Genomic DNA, 15,741 nt, shown 5'->3' with positions numbered 1-15,741 from the left:
TAATATGATTAATCATAATCTGTGCTGTTTCCCAACTAGATAATGTGTTGCTGCACCATACATGACTGCGTTGCTTCCTTTCCAAGTAAAACCCAGCTTGAATCATGTCGTAGCGACCACATAATGATGGAGGAACGGAGATCACTCCTGAGCTCTATCTGTTCGTTTCCGCATCTTACTGTTGGCAGACAGATCGGTTTTCTCCAGGGGCCAATTAAAGTACAGGGAGTCACTTCATGCTGCAGCTGTATCGAAGCAAGCCAGTCCTCCTCAGCTGTGAACCAAAGAAAAGAAAAAATCCTAATTAATAGAAATTAAAGTGAAAAAAACAACATCGTACTTAACGATGTTCATGTGTTGTGTGTGTGCACTGCAGGCAGTGGAGGGCCAGTAATCATTGAAGGACGGAAAGGAGTTATCCAGTCTGCAGGTTTCCCAAATTCATACCCGGCTCATTCCAATAACTCCTGGAAGATATCAGTGTCCAAAGGGTTCCTGGTTAAACTGCAGATCACCGACTTCGCTATCACTGGGGAGACCGGACAGTGCAAAGACGACAAGCTGATCATCTCAGACAACTACAACATCCTGGGTGAGTGTTAGGATTGTTGGGTTGTTTGGTCTTTTTATTATTCTGTGCTCCTTAGTCTCTTTCTTTGAATAGATCAGACTGGTTTCTTTTTTAGTTCAGTCCTACTAAGTGTTTCTAGTTATGCTTATTTCTTGTTTCTAGCTATTCCTTGATACTCTAGTTTAATTATGTTTCTTAGGTCTAGTTATTCTATAGTGTTAGATTAATTCCCTAGTCTCTTGTGTACTTTCCCTCGCCCACTGTACCATTTTCTCTCCCCTTACTCCTATAACACATTTGCTATTCAGCCTAGGTCTTTTGTTCAGCATTCACCCTGACGTGTTTTAACCCTTCTCCTGCTCACACTCCTTGCTGGCTCCTCCTGTTTAATCCTGTTAAATCTTGTCAACTCACGTTATTTTCCTGCTGTGATTTTTCCCCTGGATTCCTGCTTTTGTTTTGACTCTGGCTCCCTGTGTTCCCTTTGGGTTTTTTTTTTTGTAAGTTTTGTTTTTAATTTTTTCATTAAATATTCAACATGAGCTCCCAGCTCTTGACTGAATTTTAGTCCATCCACAAACTCACTAATTATGACAGTGAGACATTAAGTTGCTCTTATAAACCATTTATAATTATTCATTATAGCTATATGAGTGCACTGCAAAAACACAAAAACTTATCAAGTATTTTTGGTCTAGTTTCTAGTACAAATATCTTTGTACACTTGAAATAAGTTAAAACACACATATGACATACGTACATCAAATAAAGACATAAACATTGTTTTTCTCACTGTCTGAAGTTAAATCATATCCAACTTTTCTTGTTTGACCTCAGTTAGAATTGCCCAAATTATTTTTATTTGCCGATTGCCAGAAAACTTAGCAAATATATATTTTTTGCGATTTCTTTGCAGCTTTCATTGAATTCAGTACTACTCACCTTTGATCAGTGTCAAAATAACTGTCTTTTAAACTGTATGACATGTTGTACAGTTGAAGTAAATATGTTGTTTCAACTGAAAAGTGGAAATGTGTCAGTGAAACAAGACATTTTCCCATATTTCCCATATAACTTGTAAAATAGGATTAGAAGTTATAATATGGGGCAAATGTTCCACTGGCAGATTTCCACTTCTCTGAAGTGTACAAAGATATTTGCACTAGAAACTAGAAAAAAAATGCTTGGTAAGATTTTGTGTTTTTGCAGAACAAGACAAGAAAATCCAGTGGAACGAGACATTTTACCCATATTATTATTTATTAATTTTGGCAATAGGTCACATTGTTTCACACTGTGAAACAATGTGACCTATACATATTCGTGTACATATTCGTGAATACTAAGGAATTATTGACTTAAAATACGCTCCTATATATATTTTGCTGAAAAAGTTACTTGTACGTTAGTTTTGTTGTACTTCAAGTGTACTACAATATTTGCATTAGAAACTAGAAGAAAAATACTTGGTAACATTTTGTGTTTTTGCAGTGTGAACTTTTAAAGAACATTTTGCACCTACATATTAGTTTGCTGGCAGACGTTAGACTCCTGTCACATGAAAGACGCTGATGTGCATCTGTTAATATACACCCTAAGTGTGTGTCTGGCACATCTTCTTCCAACCTTTCTGTTACCACTATATTGCTAAATTGCTGTTTTCCTGCTGTAAAACTGTTGATTAAGATCTTCCTTGCAAAGAGCCGCACCGTTATAAATTACCTCTCATTATTCACTTCATTGGCTGCAGTGAGGCTGATACAGCTTTATCTCTTGCTGAGTACTGGAGGACTGAAGCACCGAGGCCCAGGCACACTCTCACTGTGCATTTCTCTGAGTTAGGCGATGAGAGTGTTTTTTTAGCATGTGCTTATGTGTCGAAGCGAAAATAAAACAAAACAACACCTGTTTCTGGAAAACTCCAAATGAAAGAAATAAAAACGCATGTTGTTTTACATTGAGGTAGTGATTTATCTCGTTCTTCTTTTGTCTTCACAGTTTGGAAATTGTTATATTTTATGTTTAAATTAGGGGTGTCAATGTTAATCTGAAAATTTAAATTCAGATTTGTCAAACTACCTATTTTGACCTAGAAGCCTCTCTCACAGCGGTGCGTTACGAACTCGACACACGGGGAGCAACAAACAACAACAAAAAGTGAAAGTTTTCTGCCACAGCAGAGAGCAACAATAGTTTGAAAATTTTCAACTTTGTCGTGTTGCGTCGCTAGTCAGCTTGTACAAACTCAAAATTTTACATGCACAAATTGCACCAGTCACTTGGCCGGCTGTCACCTCATTTCACAAGTTTCAAAGGAAATTAATGGAGAGCAATATTTCTATAAAATGGCTTCCTTTTAACCTTCTTGAGTATAAAAGCCTGGAAAACTAACAATTTTCAGACATGTTTGGTTTGAGACAATAAAACATTTTCTGAAAATTCGCATAGAGAGGCGGTTTTTGACGTGGGGTGTATAGGCAGTTGCCCAGGGCGGCATCACAAAGGAGTGGGGAACCCAAGAAATAAAACATATCTTATCTGTCAATTTCCCTTAGTGAAAGGGAGACTACATTACCTGCTTCCTGCTGCAAAAAACAAAAACAAAAAAAAAAAACATTTTAATTGGTTGGTGTTTGGCAAAAGGAGGGGCTCGCTCAAGGCAGCATTCTTGCAAAAACCACAATTGCGTGCATATTTTTATTTCAGGCTGTCAATGTTAGGCATACAACAACAAAAAACCTATCACACACTAATATTTTGTTGGACTGCCTATTTGATCATTACACACTGTAACATTGTTTCGATAAGCTTCTGCAATGTTATCAGATTTATTACCATCCAGTGTTGCAATTAATGCAGAGCTACTTATTGTATAAACTGCGGTTAAATAACTTGTTGCCAGCTGGAAGACAGTTGTCCATGCAGTAACGATCCAATAGGAAGCTCATATATCTTTGCTCAGTTAAATTCAAATGCCAACTCTTTTTTTGACCAGGCAGTATGTTTGATCTTTAGCTTGATAATGGTGTTGTTAAAGGCTTCTGTAGCTTCAGAAAAGCTATGTTTACTAGCTATGTTTCTTGTTGCAGACCTGTTTCCTGATCTGCACACACAAAAAAAACCTACCTCAAGTTTTCTTGCAAGTCTTCTCCTTTTGGATATCAGGATTTTTTAGAGCTGAGAGTACAGATAGAAATAAGAGATTCCTGTGTTTTTGTAATGACGGGCTGAAAGGGTTTGAATGCTGTTGGGTGAGCCAGCTGAATGGTAGTTAACATTTTTCTGTCCAGACGGCGAAGCCGTGCATGTGCTGTGGAGAAGCCCATGCCACCTTACAGATTTTTTCTGTTTTTGCTGTATTGTCATTTTTGGATCATCATCTGATGAGTAAATACAAAATAAAGTTTTCAAATGACAAAAAAATAAATACTTTTACTTCAAAGATTATTTATATAGCATATTTACAACAATCTCACCTGACCAACAAGCTTGCACAATTATATGGTCAGTGGAAATGCAGCTGCTGCCTTTTTCTTGCTTATTCTTTAACCTCCTTTGGTTTATGCATGATATGATGTTTTTTGATATATTTTTTTTCTACTTCATGTTGTCAGACAGGTTCTCTTTAAATTATTTTTTAATTCTACATAATGTAGAATTAAGTCTATTGTTTCATTGTTCAATATAAAAAGTTTTAATAGGTTAGAATTTCAGTCATGCACAAAATAGAGTGCATACTCCATCAACAACATGCACATGCAGCACAATACGTGTAATAAAGTGCATTATCTTAATCAGCGGAGATTCTGCACCCAGATCATCTGTTATCTACACACTGTTCACTTATCCTGTTTACAGTTCCAAATCTTATCTGCTCAAAGGACCTTCGATCCACCACATGAACCTGTTTTATCCCTGCTCCTTTGCTTCATTCTCAGGTACACACTGCGGCTACATCCTGCCCCCACTGGTGGTCAGCGCCAGTAACACAATCTCTGTCAACTTCCAGTCTGACAGTCGCCTCACGGATCGAGGATTCTCTGCAGAGTTTGAGGCGGTGTATCCTGAAGATATCGCAGGTAGCATGGCAGAAACACCCAGAAACACCTTCTTCACAGCTCAGGGAGGAAGTTGTTGAAGCACCTCAACGTCTCGTTAACCAGTCATAAACACATCACTGTGCCAGATACTCGGCTGCTGCTGCTGCTGCAGCTGCAGCTACCTGAGCTCTGTGGAAACATGGGTCAAAGTACAGAAAAGGAATCAAGAGCCAGATAAAACCTTTTAATCTTTTATCACGATGATTATCATGCTAAAAGGATAGAAAACCCCACTTATTGCAGAGAGGTAGAACTGTATGTTGCTCTGGAACACCTCATCCACACAGACACAGGAGAGCTACCTTGACTTTAATATTCAAGCACAGTCCACATTCTTTACACTACTGAGCATTAATGCCTGTTTTCTGACTGATTCTGCCTGGTAGCTTAAATAAACAAACAAATGAATTAGAAGGTCCACCAAGTGGGGGTTTATCGCACTTTTTGATCAATTATAAAAATTCATATGATAAAAATCTGTGATTTATTGTTGTCTTCATAAATTTTAATTGATATTAAAAAACAAAACTGACATTATTGGAAATGTTATTTTTACTTTTTTCTCCACTGTTCCACAAATATCAGTAAATTTAAAAATATGATTAAAGTTGCTGCGCGCAATTTAGTGGCATCCTGAAGGAGCCAGATTAAAATAAAAATGTTTTTCAAGAACAGTATTTGTGTTTGTGGCCCTATGACTACTAAAAATCCTAAAATGATCGAATATTTTTTATCATCATTTTTATTGTTGTCACAACAATAGTACCACAAGATATCCTGACAAAGTTCTAAGTCCATTCCGCCACCGGCTGTAGCACTTGGTTTATAAACTAATGTTAGCTCCACTGAAAAATAACAGTTAGAAGGCTAACACTAACGCTGTTACCAAGGTAACCCTTGCTCATGTGAGCAGAAATCAAAAACATTAAATAAGTTAAAGGAACATTAGCTAAAGAAAAATGCTACGACAATGTTATATTAAAAACATTAGCTTAAAATAGCAACATACATATCATTTGCATATAAATGCAATAATTAGCGATTGTTAAAGGATCATTATATTCCACCTTTATCAGAAATAAGTGCAATCAACGGCTCTGTTTTGCTAAAGACCCCCTTAGCTGCCCAACAAGATGCCTGATGTAAAACAATAAGTTCAGCATTGAACAATACAAACAGCAATACCAGGGAATTTATATCACCACTTCTGAAAGAAACGGTGTTGGTGAAAGAAAAAGCAACAGAACTGTGAAAAAGTAGGAAAAAAAGTCATGAAATCATTATCTAAACAAAATAGAACTAAATAATATTGTATGTTTTTTTATGTTGTTTTTATTTAAGGAATGTGTTTTGAAATTGGTTTACTGTAGGATTTTTCAGTTCCCAGATTGTATTTGCTTAGTTATGCTGTTTAAGAAATCAGGAGACAACAGTACATCTGTTGTCTCCTGATTTCGATCAAGTAATAACTGATTGTAGCGGTCTTTATCTTGAGAAAAGCAGTTTTGTTAAAAACCTTACCCTCAATTACAGATAAATATCTATTTCTGTGCATGACTCCTCTCAGCTTCTGTAGCATTGCAGCTGTTTTTGCAGAGTGAGACATTTTCAATTTGTACAATTTGTTGAACCAAAGTGCAAAATTCTTGTTCTCATTCAGTTTGCTTGAAAAATGTATTTCCTGCAGTAGACTTGTAGATAAGTGTATGTACTCAATGCCTTGTTTAAATACTTAATCTTTCCTTCATGTATCATACCATCCATCTCCATGTTATTTGTTTCTGCTTTTTAGACATCCAAGGATGTGGCTTTTTGTCTGAAGAGGAAACTGGTGTTATCAAGTCCCAGAACTGGCCGATGAACTACAAGGCCAACATGGAGTGCATGTGGAACATTGCTGTGCCTTTAGGGAAGAAAATCACTTTGACATTCACTCATTTTGACCTGGAAGCCAAAGACTTTATCACATCTAAGTGCTACGACAATGTGATGCTGTTTGACATCAATGGCTTGACTAGCGCACTAAATCAAAAACATGGTAAGTTAGGGTAATTTTTCCCCCTATCGTAATCACTAATAATTCAATTACACAGCCTCTATGTTTTTACTTACTGCAGACTAACTATTTTCGGTTTCATTTAGGACCTTTATGTGGAACAAACCTGCCCAACAGCATCCAAAGCAAAGGCAACAGGCTGCTGATCCGTTTTCACGCAGACATGTTTACTGAGGCTAAAGGTTTCAGAGCCTACTGGACTACAGATCCCAGTGTCCCTGCTCCCACTGAGCCACCTGCTGAACAAAACCCCTGGGACGGCATCCCCATAGGTAGACTATCTGTGTCAGCATAAAGCCATTAACTACATTAAAGAGGAAAACTTAAAGCTACACTGATCAGTACTGGGCTTCACAGTGGCGCAGTTGGTAGCACTGTTGCCTTGCAGCAAGAACCCAGAAGGTCCTGGGTTAGATTCCCGGCCCGGGGTCTTTCTGCACGGAGTTTCATATTCATGCGTGGGTTCTCTCCGGGTACTCTGGCTTCCTCCCACAGTCCAAAAACATGACTGTTAGGTTAATTGGTCTCTCTAAATTCATCCTAGGTGTGTGTGTGTATGGTTGTTTGTCCTGTCTGTCTCTGTGACAGAGTCTGTCTGCCCTGCGACAGACTGGCGACCTGTCCAGGGTGACCCTGACTCTTGCCCGAAACGTTCGCTGGAGATTAGGCACCAGCACCCCTCCCAAACCCCAGTAGGGACAAGGGTGTTAGAAAATGGATGGATGATCAGGACTGTAACTTGTGGCTTGGGGGAAAGTAACCTATAAGTGAAAGTGAAAAATAACTTCTTAGTCTGGAAAAGTACCCAGTATGTCGTGAAGCATAACCTTTACGTTTCTGTAACAGTAGTTTATAAGTTATATAAAAGTGACATATAATTTAGGTCCAGTTTAGGAAAGAATTACTTCAGACTGTAAGAATGAACAGGCTTTTTTTCTAACCAAAAAAACCTCCAAAAGAGGAATCAATTTATAGGATTTAATATTAGCGTTAATCATTCCTTCTACTAATGTTTGCTTAGTATTGGTATCTCTGATGTCCAGTTACAAGTTTCTATACTCAGCATGAGGTCCAGTTTAGTACAACAGAAATGTGTTTGGGCATACGCCGAGTGCCTCACCTCCTAGATGAACGATCAAACACGGTTATTTTGGATGCTGAGAACACAGTGTGAGGTGACCTGCTGCTTTACTTCCCTTCCTTTGCTGGTTGTCACCTTATTTCCATTCTTCATCCAGGGATGAGCCCCAGGTGGCTGCAGCCACTGACAAAGCAATTTCTTAAACAGAGTTTGATAGATGGACAGCGCTGTTTTTATAGGATTTCATTTTCCTGCCAAGCTCAGACAGAGTTTCCATATTAGCAAGGTTACAGAAGGGAGCAGAAAAAATAATTTGCTGTCTGGGCGAACAAAATGAATGTACAATTTTAATTTGCATTTTGACAGAAATTATCTTTCCCCAGCAAGTTGTAGTGGAGGCGTGTTTTTTGAAGCGGCAATGTCAGCCGTGTGTGTCTGCAAAAATAATTTTGGAAAACATGTATCAGTGCAAAACAGAGGTTTATCTGTCAGCAGCAGATTTCTGCTCGTTACTCTGCCTGTACTCAAACACAAACATTTCTTGTAGATTGGCCCGAAACGTGCGGGAAACCGGCCGTTCCTCCTTCTGTCGTGTCACGCATAGTGAATGGAGAGGAAGCTGTGGCGCACTCCTGGCCCTGGCAGGTGTCCATGCAGGTGGGAATGTTCACAAAAAATGCATCAGAGTTTACAGGAGCAGCTACGGTTTCTGGACTGATGCAATTTTCATCTCTCTGCTTGTTTTTTGGTGCGTTTCTTTCAGGTCTGGCCTTCCAGTCAGCCTGAGCCCAAGTTTTTTCACACCTGTGGTGGGACTTTGATTCATAAAAACTGGGTGCTAACAGCAGCCCACTGCTTCATAAGGTAAATAGAAGAAAAAAAATTCTCCTAAATGCAAAGTGAACTTGTCTTATTATACAGTGAAAGCCATTTTATCACACTGAAAATTTCTTCTTCATGAAATAATTGCATTAATTTTCCACAACCATCAAGAACTGTACCAGAAAGTCCAACCCAACTCTGTAGTCGCTTCATTAATATGTCATAATCAACACTGTCACATGCTGCACTGCGCACAAACTGTACAAACGCTGTGGTTGTTCTCCAGTTCATACACTGCAAAAACACAAAATCCAACCAAGTATTTGTGGTTTAGTTTTTAGTACACTTGAAATAAGACAAAAACTAACTGAGAAGTAACTTTTCATACTTCAGAAGATATAGGAGCTTGTTTTAAGTCAATAAATTCTTAATATTGATGAAAAATGACTTGGCAGATTATTTTACTTATAACAAAACATTTTTCCTGTGTTATCAGTGAAATAATGTGCCAGTGGAACTAATACTTTTTCATCAATATTTATGAATTATTGCCTTAAAACAAGCTCCTATATCTTGCTGAAAAGTTACTTATGAGCCATTATTGTCTTATTTCAAGTGCATTAAGATATTTGCAATAGAAACTAGACCAAAAAAACTTGGTAAGGTTTTGTGTTTTTGCAGTGTACACTTTGAACACTTTGACTAGAGCTACTGTAGTGAGCACAGAAACCACACTGACTGGTCATTGTTAAGAAGTTATTTAATTCTTGAAATACAGCTTTTTCAATAACCTGTAAAAAAGTTCAAGAGGTGTGAAAACTTTTGCCAGACTCTGTAGCTTAATAAAATAAAGTCTAACCCTCAATTAATTTATCCCCCAGATATGCAGATGAGCTGCAGCGCTGGCGTATTTGCCTCGGCAAACACAACCTGACCACCGCAGAGCCAAGTGAACGCTGCATCAGCATCTCTGGCATCTATCGCCATGAGGGCTTCCAGTATCCCACAGTTCCCACTGTGGAGTTTGACATTGCGCTGGTGAGGCTGGTTGAGGACGCCGCTCCCACAGATCAGATTTCCTTCGCTTGCCTTCCCTCTGAGGAGGAAATCCTTCCTGAAGGAAAGAAGTGCTACGCCACAGGCTGGGGGGACGAGACAGGTGCTGTTTCTTCATGTTCAGCAAAGCTAGTCGGTCACTTTTTCATTTTCAAACCAGTGTACAGTATTAAACTGCTGCTTGATCCTCTGGGTTGCCAGATCAAAAAACACAAAACACACAAATAAAACAGCCCAAATCTCAGCCTCTAAACTAAATTCACGTTGTTTTGGTTGGCTGACCAGAACCAGATGCCTTGAGACTTTTAGTTGTTTTATCACTGGGATTTCTATGATGCCCTGCTACTACGACATTTAATTAACCAATGACAATTAATCATTGTTGGTGTCACATTTGACAGGTTCTACACTGCAAAAACACAAAATCTTTAGTATTTTTGGTCTAGTTTCCTGTGCAAATATCTCAGTACATTTGAAATAAAACATAAGTAGCAAGTAACTTTTCAGACAAAAGAGGATCTTGTGTAAGTCAATAATTACTTAATTTTGATTTTTAAAAAGTCCCAGGAAGAAAAACAATCTGGCAGTGGAACTAATGCTTTTTCATCAATATTTAGGAATTATTGACTTAAAACAAACTCCCTTTTCTTGCTGATTTTTTGTTTTCAAGTTAGATTTATCTTATTTCAAGTGTACTAAGATATTTGCAGTAGAAACTACACCAAAAATACTTCATATGATATTTCAGAATAAAGAACCTAATAAAATGAGCGCAAGAATGTTGTCTTTTTTTAAAATTGTACAAGTTTTTTTGCTTTCCTGTCACACAATAAGAAATATTTTCCCTGTGAACATTTCCTAAAAAACAGCCAAATGTTTTGAAAAGCAGCCCAAATATTAATACCCCAGTTTAGTTGTTTATTTCAACCCAACAAGCCCAATCAAGTGGAAACCAACCCAATCTGGCAACACTGATCCTCCAGAACAGTCTGTGTCTCAAAGTTTTCATGCCACCTGCTGGACAGAAAAGGAAATACTACTCCTGATGATCAAAATGCTGAATAAATTGCTTTTATGTGTTTAAGCAGGTGATTCGATGAATCCTAAAGCTTCAGAGACGCTCAACCAGGTGGCCCTTCCTGTTGTCCCGTATGACACCTGTAAACGAATGGATTACTGGTGGTTCCAGGTGAAGACCTCCATGATCTGCTGCGGATACACACTGCCTGACGAGCTGAAGTCTGTCTGTCAGGTAAAACGAGCCACAGAAGCTGAAATAAAATGACATTCTGTGAAGAATGTGCTTCATTTTGGGTTTGTAACTTTGACAGGGAGACTCTGGGGGTCCACTGGTTTGCCAGGACACACCTGGTGGTCCCTGGGAGGTTCATGGTATCACCAGCTTTGGTCCTATTGGATGCATAATGAACAAAAAGCCCTCCGTGTTCACCCGCTCCTCAGCCTACCTTCCTTGGATCTCAAATGTCATCCGCAGGGAGCTCTACAATGAGCACAGTATGAATCTATTTGCCTGAAATTACCCACTTTGTCTAGAAAATCAGAGCATGTGTGCGCCCATTATTCTCCTTCTGGTTTTTCTGTGCAGCATCGGGTTGTGGAGGGCCGAAGGAGTTGTCCGGCGAAGGCGGCACAGTGTCGTCGATGAGTTACCCCGCCTCCTACAGCAACAACGCCCGCTGCCAGTGGAACATCGAGGCGCCTGCAGGGAAACTGGTGCACCTCCACTTCGCCGGTTTCTCCTTGGAGGAGAGTCAGCTGTGCATGAACGACAAAGTCAGCCTCACAGACAATGTGGGAAGTTTGGGTGTGTGAAAGTCTGCTGCAGCCTGTTATTTTCAGCAAAAACATGTCAGTCAGGTGACAAAGTGTTGCTCCGGCGAAAGATTGACATTTTTGACGTCCTTCTTCTTGCTCGAATGTTTCCTGACTTGCAAAACAAAACCCGTCCATAAAGAACAAAGCAAGAGTAAAATATTTAAATCTGCAAAGGAATGAATCCACAAGATAAACAACAAATACTTATGATTTCTTATAAAGACGTCTAGAATTGTAAAACTAGAGTTACAAATAAGGATCTAAACAAATGAAATACATTATTTTATCTATTAAGGGACCATACGAAGCTTCTTGCACATGATAAAAATAACGTGAAAAAAAAACGCGTCTTGGCCTGAAATGTCGAAGATCTTAGGTCTGACTTACACCTGCAGACCCAGACATTAAATCAATACTTCACAGCACAAAATCATCTTTTAAAGCCATTCTTACCAACTTCCATGTTTAAAATAAAAACTACCATTTATTTAACTAAATAACATGGAAGAACTTCAGACTTCAAAAGTCTGAAGTTTTCAGACTTTTGTGTTGTTGGTTCATTCAGTTAAGTCCGTGTTTTAACCATTTAGCTGTTTATATGAAGATTTGAAAAGTAATCCTGAATCTTTCTAGTTTGTATTCCTGTTTTATGTCTTAAAATGGTGTCAAACTCATTTTCATTTTAGGCCATATCAGGATCATGAATGGTTGTGCTAGAATGTTTTCAGAAAACCCATTAACAAACTGTTAAAATATTAATAAATAGCTGTATCTGCGTTTGATAAGTACTTTTTAAAATTAAATAATATTGTCCCTCCAAGATTATGTGATTTTTTTCAGATTTTTTGCAATCACTGATTTTGTGGAGCTACTTTTGAAATATTTGCTAAATATTAGCAATATTTGCAATATGTGTGCTTATGCATGACAGTAAATGTCACATTTTGAATCCCCATCATTTTTGCCATTTGTGAGGAAAATTTGCAGTAAACCCACAATTATGCATTAGCACAAAGAAGTGTGAGGATCTGTTGATTTTGAGTGAATATCAATGATCGAGTTTTTGCGAAAAAGTGAAGGGACTGATTGGTGTAATTTGATAGCATACAGATAAAAACTGCTTTGATTTGATTGATAAAATAATATTTAAGCACATAACTGCTATCTGAAGAATTTCTTCTTCTTTCCAACAGGGACCTACTGCAGTCATGTTCCCCCTGCAGATTTGGTGAGTGATGGAAATAAACTTCAAATCAGCTTCTCCACTAACGACAAGGTGGTGGACTCTGGCTTCACTGTGACCTGGAAGGCGGTGGACCCTACAGAGGGTGAGACGGGGTCTAAACCTGGTGGAAAGAGACACAACATATGCAGCTGCTACATGACGTGTTGTTTCATTCTGCTGCAGCTCCATGCGCAGGACGTTTCAGCAGCAACCAGGGGGAAATCACCTCTCCAAACTGGCCCAGTGACTACAACGCACAGAGCGTCTGCACATGGCTCATCAATGTTCCCTCGGCAGAAAGCATTCACGTGGCGTTCACTGACTTCGAGCTGCAAGCCGTTAACCTGTTTGGAAACTGTGTTGACTACGTGGAGATCTTTAATGGAGAAACCATGGCATCACTTGGTTTGTTGCCATCACACAGATTCAATCTTTGTTCAGTTAATTCTTTAGTAACCTTGTTTTCTTTTTCTGTCATCCAGGTCGGTTCTGCGGCTTCGCTCCACCTCCCACCTTCACCATCCCCAGCAACACGGCGGTCATCCGCTTTTTGAGTAATGGCGCAGATCAGCAGAAAGGTTTTCGAGGTTACTGGACCACTGATGCTAGTGTTGTTCCGACTTTACCTCCTCCTCCTCCAAACCCCTGGGACAACGTCATTATCAGTGAGTGGAACCAGCTAAACTAGCTGCTGCTAACTCTCCTCTGAGGTTTCTTAATGCTGGGACAAATAGATGACATGTTGTTCTATAATCCTGATCTTCAGAGGTGGGAAGAGTACCCAAAAATTTACTCATGTAAGAGTAGCACTATGTCAGCATTTTTTTTACTTTTTTTCCTGTTATCTTATTTTAAATGTACAGTTCAAATTCAAAAATACTTTATTGATCTCGGTAGGAAATTATATGTTGTTAATTCAAATTTTCGAGGAGTTATTGTAGACAGTGATGGCTGTTGGCTGTAGCAGTCTGTATTACAGCACATTTGAAGAAGCCTCTGACTGAAGACACTCTGTTTTCCGAAGACCTTCTAAGTAAGATAGTGCAGAGATATAATTTAGATTCAAATTCTTGGTAAGATTTTGTGTTTTTGCAGTGTAAACTCTTAGACTGAGTTTGTTGGTGACATATAAACACATTCTTAGTCCTGGATTATAGCATAAAGTTTACGTTTCAAACTTTCTGCTCTCAGATTGGCCAGAAGATTGTGGAAATCCAGCAGTGAAACCTAAAACGACGACTCAGCACGTTGTCAACGGGGAGGAGGCCATCCCGCACTCCTGGCCTTGGCAGGTCTCAATGCAGGTGCAACAACCTTCTGCTTTCCCACCTTCCTGTTATAAAGTAATTAGAAAAAATACTTTTTAGGACTTTTTACATTTTTGTGTCCATGATTATTTTTGCTTCACCTCTTAGAAAAACTCACACAGTAGTCTGTTCATGTTCAGCAGTCATGTCATTTCTAGTTAGGAACTATTAAATTGAGAATTTCTGGTCCTAAAACACTAGAAACTAACAATAAAAATAGCGGGAAAAAGTTTATTTAATGAGAGCAAAGTTGACATAACCAGCTCAGCAACGTTGGTTCTTCTTTGAAGTCCCTAATTCATTTGCACATTATTTCAAAGTCCAGCTACTGATAATAATTTGGTGCTGATGTGTTAGAATATGAGGTATATCCTTATCTGCATAATCAACAACAAAGAATAACGTTGAGAGATGTTCAAGATTACACATTCTAATGTAGTTGCCTGTAGTTCTTACTTTATTCTCATATTATTCTGACTTATTCTGGTATTTATTATTTAATTTTAGTTTATTATTAAATTTTATTATTTTAATGTATTATTTATTACTTAATTTCCCCTTGGGATTAATAAAGTATTTTTGAATTGAATTAATATATTGACTTTATTCATGGATTATTCCGTCTAGTGTGACATTATTCTTTTATTTTTATGACTTTATTCTGATCATATTTTGACTCTATGCTTGTATTATTTTGATTTTATCTCGTAATACTATAAACTTTTTCTTCTAATATTATGACTTATTATAATTAAAAAGAATCTTTTATCCTTTCCCTAATACTCTGACGTAGGTGTGTCCTCTTATTATTAAATTAATACATTTTCTCATTTAAAAATAATGTTTTGTTTTGTTTTCTTGTTTCTGAAGGCGACACTCTTGCCTCCCATACCTTACCTGCACAACTGCGGAGGCTCTTTGATTCATGAGGAATGGGTCCTTACTGCTGCTCACTGTTTTATGTTGTCAGTATCTTACACAATAAATAAACTTTTTTTATTGTATTCTCAACACATTTTAGCTTAAGTTGGTTGTTTAGTTGTCTCAGCTCCATCTTTGACATTCAAGCAGTTGTTTTTGACACTAAGCACTCTGAAAATCTATTTACCTGCTCCACTTTCTATTAAATCATGTTTCATCGATTACTGTTGGAGTATTGAAGCATATTTATGTTCCATGTGCTCTTCAGCCCTCTGAACAAACCCTCCTTGCACCGCATGTGTTTGGGAAAACACCACATGAACTCCTCCATGGACGTTCCCTCGGCGGAGAAGTGCTTCCAGGTGGACGAGATAATCCGACACGAGGGCTTCGTGTATGAGCAGGATCCCTCTGACATCACCGACGACATCGCCCTGGTGCACCTGAGCGAGCCCGTCAACATGACGAGGGAAATCAGCCCCGTCTGTCTGCCGAAGCCCGGAGCCGTGATGCCGGCGGGGACGCCGTGCTTCGTCACAGGATGGGGAGATGAGAAAGGTAGACATATTTTGGTGTTGAGTATTTCTAATAGAAAGATTTCCTTTTATATTAAAACAAGATTCTTGGTTTTGCACATTAACATATTCTGTTGAACCACAACTATTTAATTTGTGTTTTAAGTATTTTTATTTATATTTGACGGCTTATTTCAGACTTTTTTGTTAGCCAAATTAGTTTACATCTCTTATATTTATGTATTTTGTAG

At 38.4% G+C, this 15,741-nt stretch overlaps 1 protein-coding gene across 2 annotated transcripts in view; it reads left to right on the top strand.

Annotated features, from left to right (window-relative positions):
* The window catches only part of LOC116719334 (ovochymase-2), a 30,557-nt gene that overhangs the window by 12,180 nt on the left and 2,636 nt on the right, over nucleotides 1-15,741 (top strand). For both annotated transcript variants that reach the window (XM_032561826.1, XM_032561827.1), the window contains exons 8-23: nucleotides 377-592; nucleotides 4,510-4,650; nucleotides 6,464-6,709; nucleotides 6,814-6,999; nucleotides 8,356-8,465; nucleotides 8,572-8,672; nucleotides 9,512-9,789; nucleotides 10,775-10,938; nucleotides 11,018-11,201; nucleotides 11,293-11,511; nucleotides 12,716-12,850; nucleotides 12,931-13,152; nucleotides 13,230-13,412; nucleotides 13,939-14,051; nucleotides 14,925-15,019; nucleotides 15,244-15,533. In XM_032561826.1, coding sequence (XP_032417717.1) covers nucleotides 377-592; nucleotides 4,510-4,650; nucleotides 6,464-6,709; nucleotides 6,814-6,999; nucleotides 8,356-8,465; nucleotides 8,572-8,672; nucleotides 9,512-9,789; nucleotides 10,775-10,938; nucleotides 11,018-11,201; nucleotides 11,293-11,511; nucleotides 12,716-12,850; nucleotides 12,931-13,152; nucleotides 13,230-13,412; nucleotides 13,939-14,051; nucleotides 14,925-15,019; nucleotides 15,244-15,533 — 2,883 coding nt within the window. The remainder of the gene's footprint in view (nucleotides 1-376; nucleotides 593-4,509; nucleotides 4,651-6,463; nucleotides 6,710-6,813; nucleotides 7,000-8,355; nucleotides 8,466-8,571; nucleotides 8,673-9,511; nucleotides 9,790-10,774; nucleotides 10,939-11,017; nucleotides 11,202-11,292; nucleotides 11,512-12,715; nucleotides 12,851-12,930; nucleotides 13,153-13,229; nucleotides 13,413-13,938; nucleotides 14,052-14,924; nucleotides 15,020-15,243; nucleotides 15,534-15,741) is intronic.

Source organism: Xiphophorus hellerii, chromosome 5 (assembly GCF_003331165.1).
Source record: "Xiphophorus hellerii strain 12219 chromosome 5, Xiphophorus_hellerii-4.1, whole genome shotgun sequence".
Taxonomy (NCBI): domain Eukaryota; kingdom Metazoa; phylum Chordata; class Actinopteri; order Cyprinodontiformes; family Poeciliidae; genus Xiphophorus; species Xiphophorus hellerii.
Note: the sequence above shows the minus strand (reverse complement) of the source record. Positions and strands in the feature narration are given on the sequence as shown.